This window comes from Pungitius pungitius, chromosome 11 (genome assembly GCF_949316345.1).
Source record: "Pungitius pungitius chromosome 11, fPunPun2.1, whole genome shotgun sequence".
Classification (NCBI taxonomy): Eukaryota; Metazoa; Chordata; class Actinopteri; order Perciformes; family Gasterosteidae; genus Pungitius; species Pungitius pungitius.
The window spans coordinates 20204550-20221940 of record NC_084910.1 but is presented as its reverse complement, the minus strand read 5'-3'; the positions used below and the strand labels follow the sequence as shown (position 1 = coordinate 20221940).

Below are 17391 nucleotides of genomic sequence, written 5' to 3'. Positions count from 1 at the left end.
GAGTTTCTGCATAGCTCAGCTGGAAATGTGTACGCAGCCCGAGGAAACAACAACAACAACAACAAACCTCAAGTGAGGAGAGCTTCTGAAGAGTAGCGCCGTTGTGTTCGATGACCATTACGCTCACAAGGACATTTGAGAGGAAGCCGGTCGGTCCGTGGAAGGAAAGGAACAAAGGAATCTGCAAAACTCCACCAGTGACAGGAATGTGGAAAAAAAATACTGTATTTGTGAATCCCAGCAGACGGGCTCCTGGGCAGGTGAGCCTGGTGCATCATGGGTAAGAGGCATACGGAGGTCAATAAACAATAGCTCACATAATAAAGTTTAAATAACAACCGGCGGCGTCGTTGAAAGAGGATTGGTTCAGAAGTCCGGTCCATGTTTCCCTCGGACAAAAAAAACAAAAAAAAAGGGGCCATGGAGGTCCGGCTTGAGGTCGAGTCTCTGTTTATGTGAACCGAACACACGACGCGCTGCACTGAGGAAGAGCGCGTTACGCTCTTCCTCTTCGCTCTCGACCACCAATCGGAGCTTTAAAGCGCCGCTCATTTTACACACCGAGCTTCAGATGAATCCTATTCGTCACCCAGCAGCCTTCTCTGCAGACCTGGCAACCTCCGCCCCGTTTCAAGGCAAGGGCAGCGCCACGGGGGGGGGGGCTATCTGTATATAGCTGGACCTGAGCCCCCAAACCACGTTTTCTGTGGATTTCAAAGTGCTTCGGTGGGAAGAAGCCCCCCGGCATCGAAAACAAAGCCGGTGCCAAAACGTGGTGGTGGGAAGAAATAAATAAAAAGCATCAAGTCCAAAGAGGGAGGTGTCCCTTTGACGCACTGCATTCTGTGGGGAGAAGTACACAGAGCACCTCAGGTCTGTGCAGAGGACACATAGCCGACATTTCTAACTTGACCTCTGCAGAAGGGTTGTAGTAGTAGTAGTAGTAGTGTCTTCCAGAGACTCTTCTAAAGATGGGGCCGACATGTGACTCTTCAGAAGATGATCTGACCTCGTCCCCTCGTCGTATTCTACATATTCAGAATGAACTGGGTCGCTGTGCCAAAGATAAATATTAGAATAAAGCAAAGGTACAAACCTGTGGCGATTTAAGGATTTAAATACAGCAATAGAAACCACTATAAAAATAAAGTATAGCTACTGCATAGAGTTTATGATATTACAAACTACAAGAATCTCAAGAAACGACTTTGGGGCCGTTCAGTCGGTGCTGTGATCTGATTTAGGAGTTACTCTAAGGAGTGAGCCGTATCGACGTGCGAGCCCGATGCAGAACACCGCCTGAGGTTATTAAGTGTGATTTAGAGCGGCCCCCTAAAGGACAAGTGGCCGCTCTGACGGGGATGGCACCGTAAGCACAAAGTGGGCCTTCAACCATCTGATGAGGGGCCCAAACGACTGCCTCGCGGAGATGAATCGCCGTCCGGGCTGCGTCTCAAGTGTCTTATGAGCTCTTTATGCTGCAGCTCCATCCGCCGTGTGGGCGAGTGCTGCTCTTTGATGCAAGTAGTTGCTTGATTACATTTTTATTCTAAAATGCGATTGTCTTGTGTAGGCGGTTTCATTTGGTCTCACCCCCTCCCTCCCAGTCTCACCCCCTCCCTACTTCCGCTTACTTCCTCCCTTCACTCAGAGTCCACCGGGGTTCTATTGCCGGACCACATTTACGGCACGACACCAACGGCGTCCGCGTCGTTGGGCGCGGCCCGGGCAGCGCCGCCCTCCCCGTCAGAGTTCCCCACGGCAGGCCCCCCTCCCTCAGCGGGGGAGGCGCCCCTGTCGGTCCGCTCCAGCTTGCGGTGCTTGCGCGGCTCCGGGGGCGCGTCCTCCCGGGTGAAGACGGCGCGAATCCGCTCCACGCAGACGTCGGCGGCCTCCTTGGTCTCCCGGCAGACCTGCGACAGGCTGAGGAAGCCGTGGGGGAGGTCGTCCACCACGCACAGCGTGACCGGCTGGTCCACGCTCCTCAGGCGCTTGGCGAACATCACGGAGTCGTCCAGCATGGGGTCCAGCGCGCAGGCCTGAGAGCGGAGGAAAACTAAATGAGGGTCCCTCCAGACACGTGAAGAATCTTAAGGGCTGAGGAGAAAAAGGGAGCCAAGCGGCTCCTTTGTCCCCCACTTTCTTTAAAGCACCTCGTTTCACACGGAGCCAACGCACCAACATGCCTTTAACACCTGAGCTAACCATCGACCACAGTACGGCGCGGCGCTCGCCTCACCACCAAGTGAACAGGCGGCAGCCCTCTCAGCATGCTGTCGGGGGCCAGCAGGGGGGAGCAGAACGGGTCCTTGACAACCGGAGAGCTCTGCATCGTCATCTCGGACAGCTGCTCCGAGCGCAGCGGCTCGAACCCCAGGGGGAACTCCCTGGGGTGCTCCAGCTCCGATCCCTCCTGTCCAGCAGGGGGCGGTATGGCCACTGAAAACAGGTCCCTGGACAGGGGGGGCTCTGGATCCTTGGAGAAGAAAAAATTCACCTCTTCTGGCTACAAGAAGAAGAGATGAGAAATAATTCAGGACACACAACGCAGAGAAAGTAAAGTCAAGGACGCAAGAAGAAAGGAACACAACGTTAGACAGCAAACCTGATTACAAACGGCTCTTTGTCCTCCACTTGAATCTCCTAAAAACTCAGAGTCTTGGCTGCACAATCCCCATTTAGGGAGGAAAAGCACATTTAAAACCAGCCGCTAACCCACTCTGCTGGTGTGAAAGTACACACAGAGATAATCTGAGATACCTTGCTGGTAAAAGCTTTTGATATTTCGGGCAGCATTTTATAGCCAGATCCATTTAGGAGGCACGGGGGGGGGGGGGGGACATAATCTCATGCACCGCAGGGTACACAGCATTGTATGACATAGGGCCAAAACACATGCATGCTGATAAAGTGCCTCTTTGAAGCTGGTGGCAAAATCCCTTTGAAAGGCAAGCTGCATGAAAGGGGAGATAAGCGATTTTCTGATGATGTAATAATCAGTGAAATACAGATCTCATTGGATAACAGCCAAGTGTTCCTTCACCCCCACCCCATTTCTTCCAGATAACATCTCCATGTAAACACATGCTGAAGGGCGACGTACCACGCGTTCAGCGAGCAGCGGTGCACAGTGGGAAGTGGAGTGGTTGTTGGATCCCAGGTCCTGGCAGGTCTGGCTCCTCGAAGATAATTTCCTGGAGGGGGACTCTGAGGCGACGGGGGGGTCGGCGTGAGGAGAAGAGAAGCACGCCTCGGAAATGCTCTTCCTCACTGTGTCTATGAAATGAATGAATAAATAAATAGATAGATAGATAAATAATAGGATGGACGGGGAAAGATGCTTGTATCCATAAGATAATCATAAATAACACTATCTACAGTCAATGATGTGTCATGGATACCGAATCGGGCTCAATAGCAGCTAGAGGACAGGAAAGGGTACACAATCTCTCAATCCCCCATTTCCACTTGTCCTTCGTCCTCTGGTCCACAGCCAGAAGCTAAAAGCCTTCAATGCAAATCAGGATTCATCAGAAGGAAGAAGTGGAAACTCAAACCGTGATGATGTCATCTGGCCCCGCCCCAAGCCGTCAAACCACAGCTAATCGCCTCTTAATAATGCAGACCCACCTGTGACATTATCATCAGTTGGGGCTTGCAGCTGTGGTTGGGGGGGGGGGGCTGTCACCTAGCTAAAGGGAAACCAGGGAAATTACGATTTAGCACCGGATTTACGGTGGCTACAATTAATAATTACTGTCAAAGCCCTTCTGCTCCAAAGGAGGTGAATTGATATGAATGGGCTACAGGAGTGTTGCGCAACAAGGTGAGCCACAGCGATAATTGATTAGTGAAAGGGATCCATCCCAATAACCTCCTCCGTATGGAGCCGTGGATTCATTCTCATAATCGGTGTAATAAAAAGACGCCGAGGACGTGTGCGTGCACACAGACATGTGACCAAAAGGCGGCGGCGGCGGCGTACCGGTGGCTCCCGGCGGCTCGTCTTCAGCGGCGCCGGCGGGGGGGGGCGCGGCTCTGTTCGAGTCCAGCAGCGAGCGGATCCAGTCGGAGGCGCCCTGTCGCATATCTCGGAGCAGCAGGGCCGTATCTCTCCTCACCAGGCTCAGCGCGCTCGCTTTCTCCACCTGCGCCTCCGCCTGCGGCTCGCTGCCTGCAGCAGGAGACACGGAGGAGGAGGAGGAGGAGGAGAAGGAGGACAGGACAAGTGAGATAGGAGGCGGTTTTATTGCTGTTCTTGAAAAGGCACGAATGAGTAACAAAAGAAAGAGGAAAGGCGTGACGGCAGGTGAAGAGCGATGCAGGGAGGTGACAGGCGGCCTGGATGGAAAGTGACTGCTGCATTTGTTGAGTTACTCGGACCAATCAGCAGCCCTCCACATGCCTCCTTCTAAAGCCATTCATCAGAAGACTAGAGAGTTCCATCTGCTTCATGCGCACATCAATGACAAAACACGACAAACCATCTATATGCTAATAAGTTGACTTGTTGTTGGTGACGGTTTTCCAGACAAGATGCAACGCAACTAGCATGAAATCCACAGGATTTATGATTCATTTATTTGTGTTGTGTACAACAGAAAGAATTGAGATCCAAAAGGAAAACAAAACGGCTTCATGTCGTAACAGAATCGATTCTGTTATTGTTCGGCCGCGTTTAGACGAAAGCATTTGGTCAAAATGTCATGGAAAATTAGGGTGGACAAAAATATGAAATTGAAATTTTCGACATTTATTTCGATGAACTTTTGCCCTAATGTATATATTTCAAAACATTTTTAGACCAAATTTTTTTTCTTAGACAATACATATTCTGTAGAATATATATATATTTTGACCATTTCCTACCCCAATATTTTTCTGACTTTTCCACATTTTTTCACCTAATTCTTTTGGACATTCAATTTTTCTTTACTACATTTTTTGACTTTCATTTCTTCAAACATGACTTCATATTTTTTTTTGTTAAAACCATTTTCCACCCTAATATTTTCTGATTTTCTTACTTTTATTTCCATGAGATTTGGACCAAACATTTTTCGAACGTTTTCCACCCTTTTCTATGACATTTCCATTTTATTTTTCTAAATTTCCTTCTCAATATTTTCAAAGGAATACACAAACAGTCCCTGTCACACAGCCCTCCTACCTGCGTAGGCGCTGAGGCACCTGGAGAGCACGCTGAGCGGCAGCAGGGGGTCCATAAGCGTGAGCAGACGGGAGGGCGAGGCGTAGGCCGTCAGGAGGGTCGCCGGGTAGACTGCGACGATGCCATCTGGCATCCGCACACCGAAGGCAGCAGCTCGCATCGTCGTCGTCACACACAAGTTGCCCCCCGCGCTGTCACCGGCCAGACACACTTTTTCTCCGGTCCAACCTGGAGATTTACACGTAGAAATGAAAATAAACAGGGCGGTGATTAGCGGTGAAGGAAAGAAATCAAAATAGAAATAAAAAAAGGGGGGGGGGGAAAAAAGAGACGAAGATGAACTAGAACCCTAACAGCTGTTTCTGTCAACACTGATGTGGACGACATCACTTCATGAATTCATCAGATTGTATATTCTTCAAATTTGGCCACATAACGGTTTTCTAAGGTCACAGTTAAGTTGGCCGTTGACCACCAAAACCTTGTTAGTCTCAGGAGGTACCGGGATTTGGACCCAGGTGGTTTGATGTAACCAAAACGTACCCAGCAGGTGGTGGTTCCTCAGGGCCCAGCAGTAGGCGTAGAAACACTCCTCCAGGGCCCTTGGGAACGGGGCCTCGGGGGCCAGAGAGTAGTCCACTGACAGTATGGGGACACTAAGGTCCTGGGACCAGCTCTTCAGATAGGGCTGCACCAGACAGACGGAGAGGGGGGGGGGCAGATTTATGAATGGATTAAACAGTTTGACAGTGAATATATTACATGTTGTTAAATTCAAGACACAACACCAATAAAAGGCAGACAGCGGGAAGCAGAAATGTGTGTGTGTGTGTGTGTGTGTGTGGGTGTGTGTGGGTGTGTGTGGGTGTGTGGGGGGGGGGGGGGGGGGTGAGGAGCGAGAGCCACTCGTGGGTAAGAATGTCATCGGCCTGGTTTTTATTTGGTCACGTTCGTTCTGTTGCTTCTCGCAGAGCAGTAACAAAAAACACGTCACATGACCTCGTTTGAAGGAGAAAGACAGTGATGCAGTGAACACAGTGTTCTGCTGTAGTGCAGGTAAGTGTCTACTAGTCCTCTGCCAAGCTGAGGCTTTGCTTCCCAGCTGCAATGCAGTGACCTTGAAAAGGCCTCAAAACTCCATATGGCAGAAATAAAAAAATGAAAGCGTCCTTATCGTCTTCCAACACCTCGGAGTAGTCATGACAGGGGCTGGTGGTGAAAGTGACAGCTCTCCACACACTCACGACGTGTGTGTGTGTGTGTGTGTAAACAGCCATGCTTGACAGCAGGTGTCAGTATGTGTGTCCTTGGACAGGTGTGTCAGTCAGACATTTTACCTGCCTGCATAAAAAGAGCAAAGGGATCCCAACATGAGGGAGTGTGTTTTTGACAGGCTGGTACCGAGGCTGGTTCATTTTACACCATGACTCAGGGGAACTTATGACACACACACGCACACACACACACACACACACAAATCCCAGTAGAGGTATAAGCTGGCAGATGAAATAGTCTGCCTATCTGAGTGAGTGGAACTGCAGCTCCCAGTAATCCCTGCTTTGAGAAGAGATCTGGCACTTTCTGAATCAGGTGTGTGTGTGTGTGTGTGTGTGTGTGTGTGTGTGTGTGTGTGTAAGAGCGCAGAAGGAATCTGGTAATATTAAGAACGGGGTGAGATTATATTGACTAAATAAGGCAGGAAATGTCCAAAGTATTGTATGTCCAGAGTATGTAAAAGGAGGAGGACAGTCAGAGAAGGCTTTCATTGGTGCCTGGCCCCTGGTGACCCGGTCTCTCTGCGGGGGGGGGGGGGGGGGTCACGCCTCCGCTTGCTATGAGAGAAAAACGCCCAAATCCACGGTGAGTCTCTTCCAGGAGCTTAAATCAGCCTGATGCCACATAACGACTGCACAGGACAAAGCTCTGATTTAGATGTTTCAATCAGGACACAAGCTCCTCCTCTAGAAGAAGAGATGATGTACACAAAAGATCTTTTTGCACTTTACCAGTAAAGAAGGAATGGGTTTTGTTATACTTGATACTTTAATGTCCTCACTTAGAAGGCAAGAAAAGAAAATATTTGACCATTTCTATTTTCTCTGGAGCAATAATGATCCCCTGAAAGGTGAGCTGGACCATGTGCAGGTTTCTGTGGGGGTGGTCAGCATTGGGATGCGTAGGTGCTACATTCTGATCACACACACACACACACAGGTCCACACGACGTCATAATAAATACGTTTAATTCTAAAATACTACATTAATAATTGTAAAACACACTCACCTCGTGTGACTTGGAGGTCTGGGCCACAAACCCTCCCCCGTGGAAGTGCACCAGGAGGCAGGGGGAGGGGGGGAGGCGCTTCGTCTTCAGCCCCAGCGACAGAGAGATGGCGCCCCCTTCAGAGCGAGCGAGAGATAGCAGAGCCTCACTGTCCTGGAGACGGATTAACGAGAAAGAAAGAACATTAAACGATGACAGATGGGGAGGTGCGGGGTGGGGGGTGGGGGGGGGGGGGACCATCAGTATGACAACGGTCCACAGACTGTGGGAATTGGAAACAAAGCCTTGTTTTCACTGTGAATACATTTTATTGCCAGTGATGGAAACGGAGCCCCTTTGAGGGGAGGATTAACAGGCTTTCCTACAGACGCTGGTAACACCCCCCCCCCCCCCCCCACCCTGAGCCGGCAGGAACGCATACTAATTCCCATTCATTAACACAAACAACCGGGGGGGGGGGCTTGTGAGTTTTGCTGATGCAGGCTTGTATTTCACACTTTAAAAATAAGACGTTTTGGGGTTGGAGTGGGATTCAGCCGCGTCTGCTTGTGTGCTGAGATACAGAGAATAAGCTCGGATGGAGAGGGGTGACTTGGTGGGTTGGGGGGTTGGGGGGGGGGAGAAAAAGCCATACCTATGATGGAGAAAAAGAGAGGGAGATAATGAAGGGGATTAAGTCCACCAGGACGAGTCTCGGCTTTCGTTGACTGTAGCTCAGGAAAATAGCAGATATGCTTCTACGCTGTAGGAATATTTTAAGGATTTGTGTGACTGAGGAGGTTGAAAAACAGCCAGCGGGAAACCAGGTCACTCAAAAAGTACTTCAAATAAACAGATATACAGTTCTGCAAGAAATGTGACATGAAAAGGCTTTGGAGCGTTCAGATACCTGTCCTTCACGCAGGTCATACGAGATGAGCCTCATCTGGACCGGAGCAGGGCCGATGTGTGCGGACGGGGGAGCGATGGTTACAGATGCTGTGGGGTCGGCCATCAGGGGGAGGTCAAAGGACAGGGGGGGCACAGAGAGAGCCCGGTTCACCTTGACCTGCGTGGATGTCATACTGGCAAGACCCTGGAGGAAGGAGAGAGAGAGAGACACGAGACTAGATGAATAAACCAAGAACCCTTTTTAATTAATTGATACCTTTGCTCAAGGAAAGTCAAATATTCTTGATACAGTTTAAAATTAAGCTTCCTTTCATTGTGCCTGGGTTAGTGTGTGTGCATGTGTGTGTGTGTGTCGCGTCTACTCACCGACAGGACTTCGGTCTCAGTGATGTTCCAGAAGCTCTTCCAGAAATGGACGTCCAGGTTCTGGGTAATGCGTTCAAATTCAGCCCCCCTCAACTCTGGGTCGATGACGTACTTCCCTGAGGTGAAGATGGAGCTGGCTGCGACACCTGGGGGGCGAAAGGGGTGTAATAAACGGATGGGAGGACAACAGAGACAAATGAATACAAGTTATTAAAATAAAAAAGGGGAGTGCATATGGTTGAGGGTGGAAAACAGCAATGTGACAAAGACAGAAAAGAAAGAGGCACAACAGGAACAAGGACAATTCAAAGTGCAGTAAGTGACTGTATAGAACAACACGCACTTCCTGAGAATGGAAAAGAGGGATAGAAGCAGGCAGGTGGTCAGGAGAAGGCCCTATTTGAGAAAAGGCATCAAAGGCTTTTCTCACAGCACTATATTGATTTCACACAGATGTTTCACACCTACTGTGCAAATGCTGAAACCAAAGCAATTCATGCAATGGTATTGCAATAAAATGATGTCTTGCTTTTAAATGCTCTGCAAGAAACTAAAGCCGAGCGGAAAGAGGGAAAAAGTACCACTCGGACTTCAAATCAAACTAAAACACAGGACAGCTAAGAGAAGCTGCAGGTCACAGCGCCTGTGCTCACTACAGAGGGTTATGAGGAAGGGGCAAGAGGTTCCAGTACACTCACCATATGGTGCAATGCCGCCTACCTCCACTGGGGGCAGCATAGAGCACAAGAAACCATGAGTCCAATCATGCCGTCTAGCGTGTTAAAACATTTAGTGTGTGTGTGTGAGAGATGGTGCTTGTTCTTCAAAATCTTTGCCTCTGTACATAACCGTGTGTCAAACAGTCTGAAATATAGAAGAAGCACACCAGCTAGCCCTCAAGACTCCAAAGGATGAAAGAGCATCCACAACTGAAGCACACAACATCAAAAAGCTGCGCGGTCCGGGGCCAGAGAGCAACGCGGGGAGAGTCGTGAGGATGAGTACGATGTGTGAATGACAATCGAGTGACGGCACCAGGAGCAGAACGGGATGCAAACCTATTCCGGACTGATGGCGTTTGTAGTTTTCTCCGAAGGCCACGAGGCCAATGGCGAGGGTCTGGAGACACGGCCGGATGGCTGGACTGAACTGGTGGAGGAGAAAAAGAAATAAAAACGTATTCAGAGGATCTAATCCGCTTTACATTTGATAACAAGAATTTAAACTGCCGTCATTGGACAGGAGAAAGGGGAGCACAGACGGTGGGATGTCAGAATGCCAGATGAGCCTTGGATTCAGACGTCACCAGGGAGCCTTCTGACCTCGTTCAGCTCCACTAGGAATCATCACGACTTAAAACCACCACCTCGTCTCACCTGAAAGCCCAGGCAGCGCCCGTAGAAGCACCCCTTGTGCATGGACGAGTACTCGCGGACGAAGCTCTCGCTGAGGCCGCTTTCATCGTGGAAAAAGAGGTTTCCGTGGCTGTTGTCGTGGAGCATGCGCTGCGCCAGGTAGAGCAGCGCGCGCAGCTGGCACAGAGCGTTGCAGTAGGCCTCCATCTCCCTCGCGTTGTGAGCCACTCGGAAGAAGATGCTGCGGCGGTTGGCGGTGATGTAGCGCCCCTTCTGGATGATGTGGAGAATGCAGCAGCGCACAACCTGGGAAAAGGACACGGAATGCCACAATGCCATCTTGAGTCGTATCGAATTCCCGAGATAATGATTGGTACACTTTGGGATGTGTATTCACTTTGGATGCAAAGCATTAAAAGAGCAATGTCCACTGGGTCTGCTTAAATTGTAATCCAGATTAAGGCGGTCCGCTGGAACAATGTGTGCTGGATGTGAAAGGCCTGCTGAAGCTGCAGGACCCTACAGATTAGTCCCAGCACCACAGTGGGAAAGAGAAGGCCTCCAAACGTTGAAATCCAGGGACAATAAAACAGAGCCACATTCATTAGCTGCAGCCACTGAAGGTCATGATGTTTCATCAATAACTGTAGAAGAGAAAGTACACTGGGTACAGCAGGGGTAGATATTCCGAAGCCAGAGGAATTTATCCAACCTGATTTGCAGCATAAAATCGATCTGTAAAACAGATGGACTGCCCTTGAAACAAAGCGATATCAAGGGATGCTGCTTCTCACACAGTTGGGAGAATATCGATGTGAACACAGACTGCTGCATGTGGGGGGGGGGGGGGGGGGGGGGCACATCACTCCTCTGAAATACAGACTGAGAGGTCCAAACACCTGAGCCATGCCGCAGCTCACCTTGACCAGCGAGCGGTAGCCGTTGGCCGGTATGTGGGGGTCAAAGTCAAAATGGTGGTAAACGGCAGCGAAGCCGGAGACGACGGGCTCCAGGTTGTGAGCGTGCCCCTGGATGAGGACCATGGTGTCCACGAGCCGCTGGGCCGCGTCCCCCGGCGACCCCTTGGAGCCTCCGGAGAAGAAGGCGGCGTTCTCTTCACACACGCCGTACAGGGCCGCAAACACGGCCTTGGTGTCCATCACTAAGAGCGGCCAGAGAGAGAGAGAGAGAGAGAGAGTCTGCATCATTATTCAGGTGACAACTGACCTCGCTGGCAATAACACACAACCTTCCTGATCCCCAAGCATACTCGCTTTGTGAAATGAGAGTTGCTCTGTAGTCGTTAGCTTAAAGGAGGGGGAGCACCTTGCACACGTGTGATTGTAGACACAAAGTGGGACGTGTCCTGCATAATGGACCCGTTCTCCTGTTTAACTACTCGCAGACGGATAGAAGTTCATTGATGGAAACAGTTAAGCAATTAAACAATGCAAAGCTAAGCAGACAAAAACACAAAGGGATCTAGGCTGAGGCAGGGGTCCTCCTCTGTTGTCATCCTGCTGAGGGGGGGGGGGGGCACAGATTAGTCACAGACTGACAACAAACACAGTGACATAAGAGTCCCACAGGGAGGTACACGGCAGAGTCGGTTTACCAAGTACCACCAACCAATAAGAAGGAGCCAGAGCCGTGTCCCCCCCCCCCCCCCGAAGGGGTGCGCTCGTCTGCCAAGTCACCGGAGACACAGCACCTGAGAGCGAGCAGGTACTTACTGTATAGGGTGGCCAGCGCGCTGAGAGACGGAGGAAAGAGCAGCGAAAACCGAAAAGAACTTTCACTTCCTCATGGTCCTCAAGTGAACTTTGGGGGGGCGGGGGGGGGGCGAAGTACATTTAAAAAGAGATACTGATCAGGTCTTGGAATAAGCACAAAGCAGGTCTCCTTCTTGTGCATGCAGCCAGAAGTGAACAGATACCTCTACTCAAATATTGTTTGGGGTGTAGTGGGGGGGGGGGGGGGGGGTGTCAAAGAAATAATGGGACCTTTATCGCTTTATAGATTATTCCATGGCCTTCGGGAAGAGTGATGGGAGAAGCCATTTCAGTTCATTAGACACCCTTTCTGGGGTTTAACAGCCGCTGGCGTGCGGTCGGAATCACAAAAAACTAACTGAGAAGAGTCGGCCTTTGTCAGATAAGAGAAATAAGTGTCAACTACACCTGCAAATAGCCATGAATCTACAAACTGATCATGAGCGACACAGCGTTCCAACAGGAAGCCCTGTGTGTGTTTGCGTGGCTGAGTGCTCCCTACCAACGGGGTACAGACTCCACTCGGCCTGTGACAAGAACATTCGGACAAACCCGTCCCGTGACTTCAAAGAAAAAAACAAACACGTTTTACAGATGTCATCTGTAACCCTGAACAGCACAGTTTGAGTTTGATTCAGTCCTGTTGCTGGGCGGCATATTACGAATTCTACGTAGTTCCACAAATGGAGAAAAATAATAATTTACTGTCACAGGAATGAAGCAACAGGCTCCCAATGGCTGCAAATACACAACCATTGGAACACAAATATAATTTAAATCTTTATGATTCAGCAAAAACAAATATTTGAGCAGCCAACGCCACACAAGCCTTGGATTGTGAATGTGGTGAAAACGCACAAACCAAAGCCGCACTGTGGCCCTGACGGACGACCCGGTCAAGCCGAGGCTGCTGGACCGGTGGAACCGGTCCGAGCGAGCAGCGAGATTTAAAAGCGACAACGAGGAGCTGTGGGTCCGGGGCCCGGTGGAGCTGTGGGTCCGGGGCCCGGTGGAGCTGTGGGTCCGGGGCCCGGTGTGTCGACACACAGCCATGACCTTTATGAACAGGTGGAACTAGCTGTGATAATGAAGCCGGGCACATCACGCCCCGGTCTAACGGCAAATGTTGAGTAATGTGATCTGGTGAAGCTCCCCCCCCCTCCCAGACCTGCCCTTTGTCCCACACGTCATCCTGCGTCTACGGGAGTCACTACGGGGAAGGAATGACTCACCTGAATGTCTCGTCACCTCCGCTTCGCGATAGCGAATACTCCAAAATACAAACGTGCTTCAGCCCCGACGTGTCCAACTGTGATTCCACTGGACCACGTTAAAGATGGATGAGAGGGGGGGGGGGGGGGGGGCATTAATAAGTCACGCGCAACAACCAACACCAGTGACATTACAGGCAAGTGATGACTGGTCACAGTGCGAGGCCCACAGGCTGCTTCTGGCAGAGCAGACGCACAACGCTGCAGGCGAACTATCGGAAGAAAACAACAACAAAAAAAGAGTGTGTTTACCAGTTTAAGGATCTGTCCTCGTCTGTCTCCTCTCTTCCAGGGAAGGCAATGACATGGAAAAGCATGGAAAAGAAGAGGGAATGAGAGAAAGAGCAGAAAGGAAGGAGATAAGAGCTTTCTGATTTGTCGCTGTCGCTTTTCACCGTCTGTCACTGCCTCATATTTAAGACTGTGTGTGTGTGTGTGTGTGTGTGTGTGTGTGTGTGTGTGTGTGTGTGAGACTCCTAATCAATTCTACTCAGACGAAATATGTTGTCCTTTCCTCCTCCCACAGGGGGGGGGGGGGCCACAGACAACCCTGTCCTAGTTAACTTTCTCCTCCCGACGTTGTTCTGTCATTGGCTTCTCTCCCTGTGACCTTTTATCCGATTAAGTACGGAAAAGAAAATCACAAACATGACATTATGGGACAAAGGTTCTTCCAGTTTTCCAGCTGTTGCATAAACGTTTCATCACATATTTGATGTCAGGGAGGAGACAAGTCAATCACAATAAGACACTCCTATTTCCGTGGAGGTCTTCAACATGTTTATGCAGCACCTCTGCACATAGATCTTTGTTTTGTTGAGTGAAATGTTGCCCTCTGCCAACCGTTGAGAAACACTCATTATTGGCAACGAATGCTGGAAAAAAAACACCCAATGTCTGCTCCACTGGAACAATATGACCTTAAGTTTAGATGTGGCGGCTGATATGACAGATGGCAGCTCCATGATTCTGAAACATGACCCCTCACCCACACAGACACACACACACACACACACACACACACCGAGAGACCAACACACCCAGGGGTTCTGGTTCAAGTCAACACACGCCACGCTCTCCGGGCCTTTGGTTAAAGGTTTTAAACCATTCGTCATTCGTCGAGCAGCGACCAACCGTTGTTCCCACGCCCAGAGAAGAAGTGGACCGTTGGTGGGAACCACAGGTCCAAACCCATTGTCTCGTAAAGAATAAGTACAGAGCAGAACTTTGGATCACGCCGAGGAACACTGTCACTAGCCTCAGAGACGGGGGGGGGGTTCCACCAGGCGAGGACGGGATCGTTTGCTGTGATGAGGTCAACTTTGCGTCTTACTGTCCCCCTCCACGAGGACATACTTCATTCATGGGGATTCCTTTTGGCCGGATGATGATAATTATGTATTTTTTTTAAACTGGAGTTGTGCTTCTCAAGAGTAGACTTCATGTGCCACGCCTTGGAGTGAAGGCACAATGTTCTGTTTAATGTGAATGAATCGGTCCTTTGGTGAGGAAATGTCCATGCGTGTCCACTGCACTGTTCTTATTAACCCATTAGGATTTGGACATATTATGTAAATGTAACAGAAATAAAAGATATCCATCTATGCATTGAACTCCTCATGTGTCGAGTCCAGTCATTGTTAGAGGTGAAACGCCACCATGTGTCAACAGGTATAAAAATAGCTAACTTTGTTAGCAGTCCACAGGCGAGAGGAAGCGGGGGGGGGGGGGGGCGCTTTGACCCTTCTACCAGTAGGAACACATTCAAAGACACACAGCGCTGAACAACAGGAAACAGGCAACAATGAGCCTCCACATGGGGAGCAGAGAGCTTCCCTTCAGTCTCACACACTGAACGGGGCATTCAGGTCCGAAACACAACAAGTAAGATTAGGTTAAAACGCTTCTAATCCCCTAATACCCAGGAATAAGCTACTATAAATGCACCCATTCATAGACAGGGAGGTGTGATGTGCATTAGTGTAAGAAAAGACTATATTCTACAATAGTGTTGGTTTGGGAAGGTTCCGGGTCGTTTTTAGTGCGTTTGATCCTAACAGCAGATCCCGGGCTGCCCTGTGTCCCTGCTCAGCTGTCCCCTAGTCCCCATGTGTCCATGCCCTGCTGTCCCCTCGTGCCCATGTGTCCCTGCCCTGCTGTCCCCTAGTCCCCATGTGTCCCCGCTCTGCTGTCCCCTAGTCCCCATGTGTCCCTGCCCTGCTGTCCCCTAGTCCCCATGTGTCCCTGCCCTGCTGTCCCCTAGTCCCCATGTGTCCCTGCTCTGCTGTCCCCTAGTCCCCATGTGTCCCTGCTCTGCTGTCCCCTAGTCCCCATGTGTCCCTGCCCTGCTGTCCCCTAGTCCCTATGTGTCCCTGCTCTGCTGTCCCCTCGTCCCCATGTGTCCCTGCCCTGCTGTCCCCTCGTCCCCATGTGTCCCTGCCCTGCTGTCCCCTAGTCCCCATGTGTCCCTGCCCTGCTGTCCCCTAGTCCCCATGTGTCCCTGCTCTGCTGTCCCCTCGTCCCCATGTGTCCCCGCTCTGCTGTCCCCTCGTCCCCATGTGTCCCTGCCCTGCTGTCCCCTAGTCCCTATGTGTCCCTGCTCTGCTGTCCCCTCGTCCCCATGTGTCCCTGCCCTGCTGTCCCCTCGTCCCCATGTGTCCCTGCCCTGCTGTCCCCTAGTCCCCATGTGTCCCTGCCCTGCTGTCCCCTAGTCCCCATGTGTCCCCGCCCTGCTGTCCCCTCGTCCCCATGTGTCCCTGCTCTGCTGTCCCCTAGTCCCCATGTGTCCCTGCCCTGCTGTCCCCTAGTCCCCATGTGTCCCTGCTCTGCTGTCCCCTAGTCCCCATGTGTCCCTGCTCTGCTGTCCCCTAGTCCCCATGTGTCCCTGCTCTGCTGTCCCCTAGTCCCCATGTGTCCCTGCCCTGCTGTCCCCTAGTCCCCATGTGTCCCTGCTCTGCTGTCCCCTAGTCCCCATGTGTCCCTGCTCTGCTGTCCCCTAGTCCCCATGTGTCCCTGCCCTGCTGTCCCCTAGTCCCCATGTGTCCCTGCTCTGCTGTCCCCTAGTCCCCATGTGTCCCTGCTCTGCTGTCCCCTAGTCCCCATGTGTCCCCGCCCTGCTGTCCCCTCGTCCCCATGTGTCCCTGCTCTGCTGTCCCCTAGTCCCCATGTGTCCCTGCCCTGCTGTCCCCTAGTCCCCATGTGTCCCTGCTCTGCTGTCCCCTAGTCCCCATGTGTCCCTGCTCTGCTGTCCCCTAGTCCCCATGTGTCCCTGCTCTGCTGTCCCCTAGTCCCCATGTGTCCCTGCCCTGCTGTCCCCTAGTCCCCATGTGTCCCTGCTCTGCTGTCCCCTAGTCCCCATGTGTCCCTGCTCTGCTGTCCCCTAGTCCCCATGTGTCCCTGCCCTGCTGTCCCCTAGTCCCCATGTGTCCCTGCTCTGCTGTCCCCTAGTCCCCATGTGTCCCTGCTCTGCTGTCCCCTAGTCCCCATGTGTCTGCTGTCCACAAGAGACAGCGATGACAGCAGTGACCTTTTTTACCTAATCGATTTGCTCACAGTACTACCGTGTAACTGTGACCCATTTGACCATTCAGTTGACCCCCCCCCGTTTGTTTGGAGGGGGGGGGGCGCGCACAGAAGGTGAAAGGGTGAAAATAGTTACGGCATGGGGCAGACATTTAGTCCAAGTCTGCTGCTACAGCAACGCCATCCCTACGAGGGCATCGTCAGACGGTGACGTTGCACATGACGTCACCGCGGCACGGGACCGCCCGTGCCACAGACACGGCCGCGGCGCGGACGCTTTTGTCGGTAACTCAACGGCTTTTAACGGTCTGCGCGACCTCGCTGCGACGCGGTCAAACGATCACGGGACCCCAGGCAGCTGACACAAACCCGGGGGACGCGGCGGTAAGCTAGCGCAGGCTAACGGGACGTCACAGCTCCGGAGCGGAGGAACAAGAAAGGCGACGGGGGGGGGGGGGGCTTCGATAAAGTCTACCCGCTACAAACAAACTCACCCACTGGAGCCTCTTTGTGTTTAGACGAGCGTCTCCCTTTCACACTTTGCTCAAATCTGTTACTTCCACCAGTCTTCTTGTTGGACGCCATGTTCGCCCCCCCCCCCAACACCCCTGTGTTTACACGCCGCCTCTTGTCATCTCTCTCTTAACGTTACCTGCGTCCCAGCTTCAAAGGCCCCGCCCACGCTAGGAAGAAGGCCAATGGGTGACTGCGCCGCCTCCATTGGCCAATCGCGACGCTGTAAAGTCGATAAATGTCCGCC

General features: G+C 51.5%; 1 protein-coding gene across 2 annotated transcripts; it reads right to left on the bottom strand.

The window, feature by feature from the left end:
- Positions 1-1590: 1590 nt before the first annotated feature.
- On the bottom strand, positions 1591-17288 carry lipeb (lipase, hormone-sensitive b). 2 transcript variants are annotated; one of them, XM_037452901.2, is made up of 13 exons: positions 17126-17288; positions 10987-11228; positions 10088-10372; positions 9770-9860; positions 8712-8857; positions 8344-8529; positions 7455-7607; positions 5714-5858; positions 5171-5398; positions 3986-4174; positions 3104-3276; positions 2240-2506; positions 1591-2039 (listed from the first exon to the last, which is right to left on the bottom strand). In XM_037452901.2, the coding sequence occupies exons 1-13, from the start codon at positions 17214-17216 to the stop codon at positions 1683-1685; spliced, it is 2553 nt and encodes an 850-aa protein (XP_037308798.2). In that variant the 5' UTR covers positions 17217-17288; the 3' UTR covers positions 1591-1682. The 2 variants fall into 2 exon arrangements, with proteins under 2 accessions (XP_037308798.2, XP_062421421.1); XM_062565437.1 differs by lacking the exons at positions 10987-11228; positions 17126-17288 and adding an exon at positions 10464-10826.
- Between the last annotated feature and the right edge of the window lie 103 nt (positions 17289-17391).

What these genes read in the sequence shown, in the direction of transcription:
- lipeb (XM_037452901.2), bottom strand. Translation starts at nt 17,216, where the DNA reads ATGGCGTCCAACAAGAAGACTGGTGGAAGTAACAGATTTGAGCAAAGT. An exon ending in ACACAAAGAGGCTCCAGTGG is followed by an intron (nt 11,229 to 17,125) that starts GTGAGTTTGTTT and finishes GGCCGCTCTTAG; the next exon opens with TGATGGACACCAAGGCCGTG. An exon ending in GTGCCTCAGCGCCTACGCAG is followed by an intron (nt 4,175 to 5,170) that starts GTAGGAGGGCTG and finishes CTCCTGCTGCAG; the next exon opens with GCAGCGAGCCGCAGGCGGAG.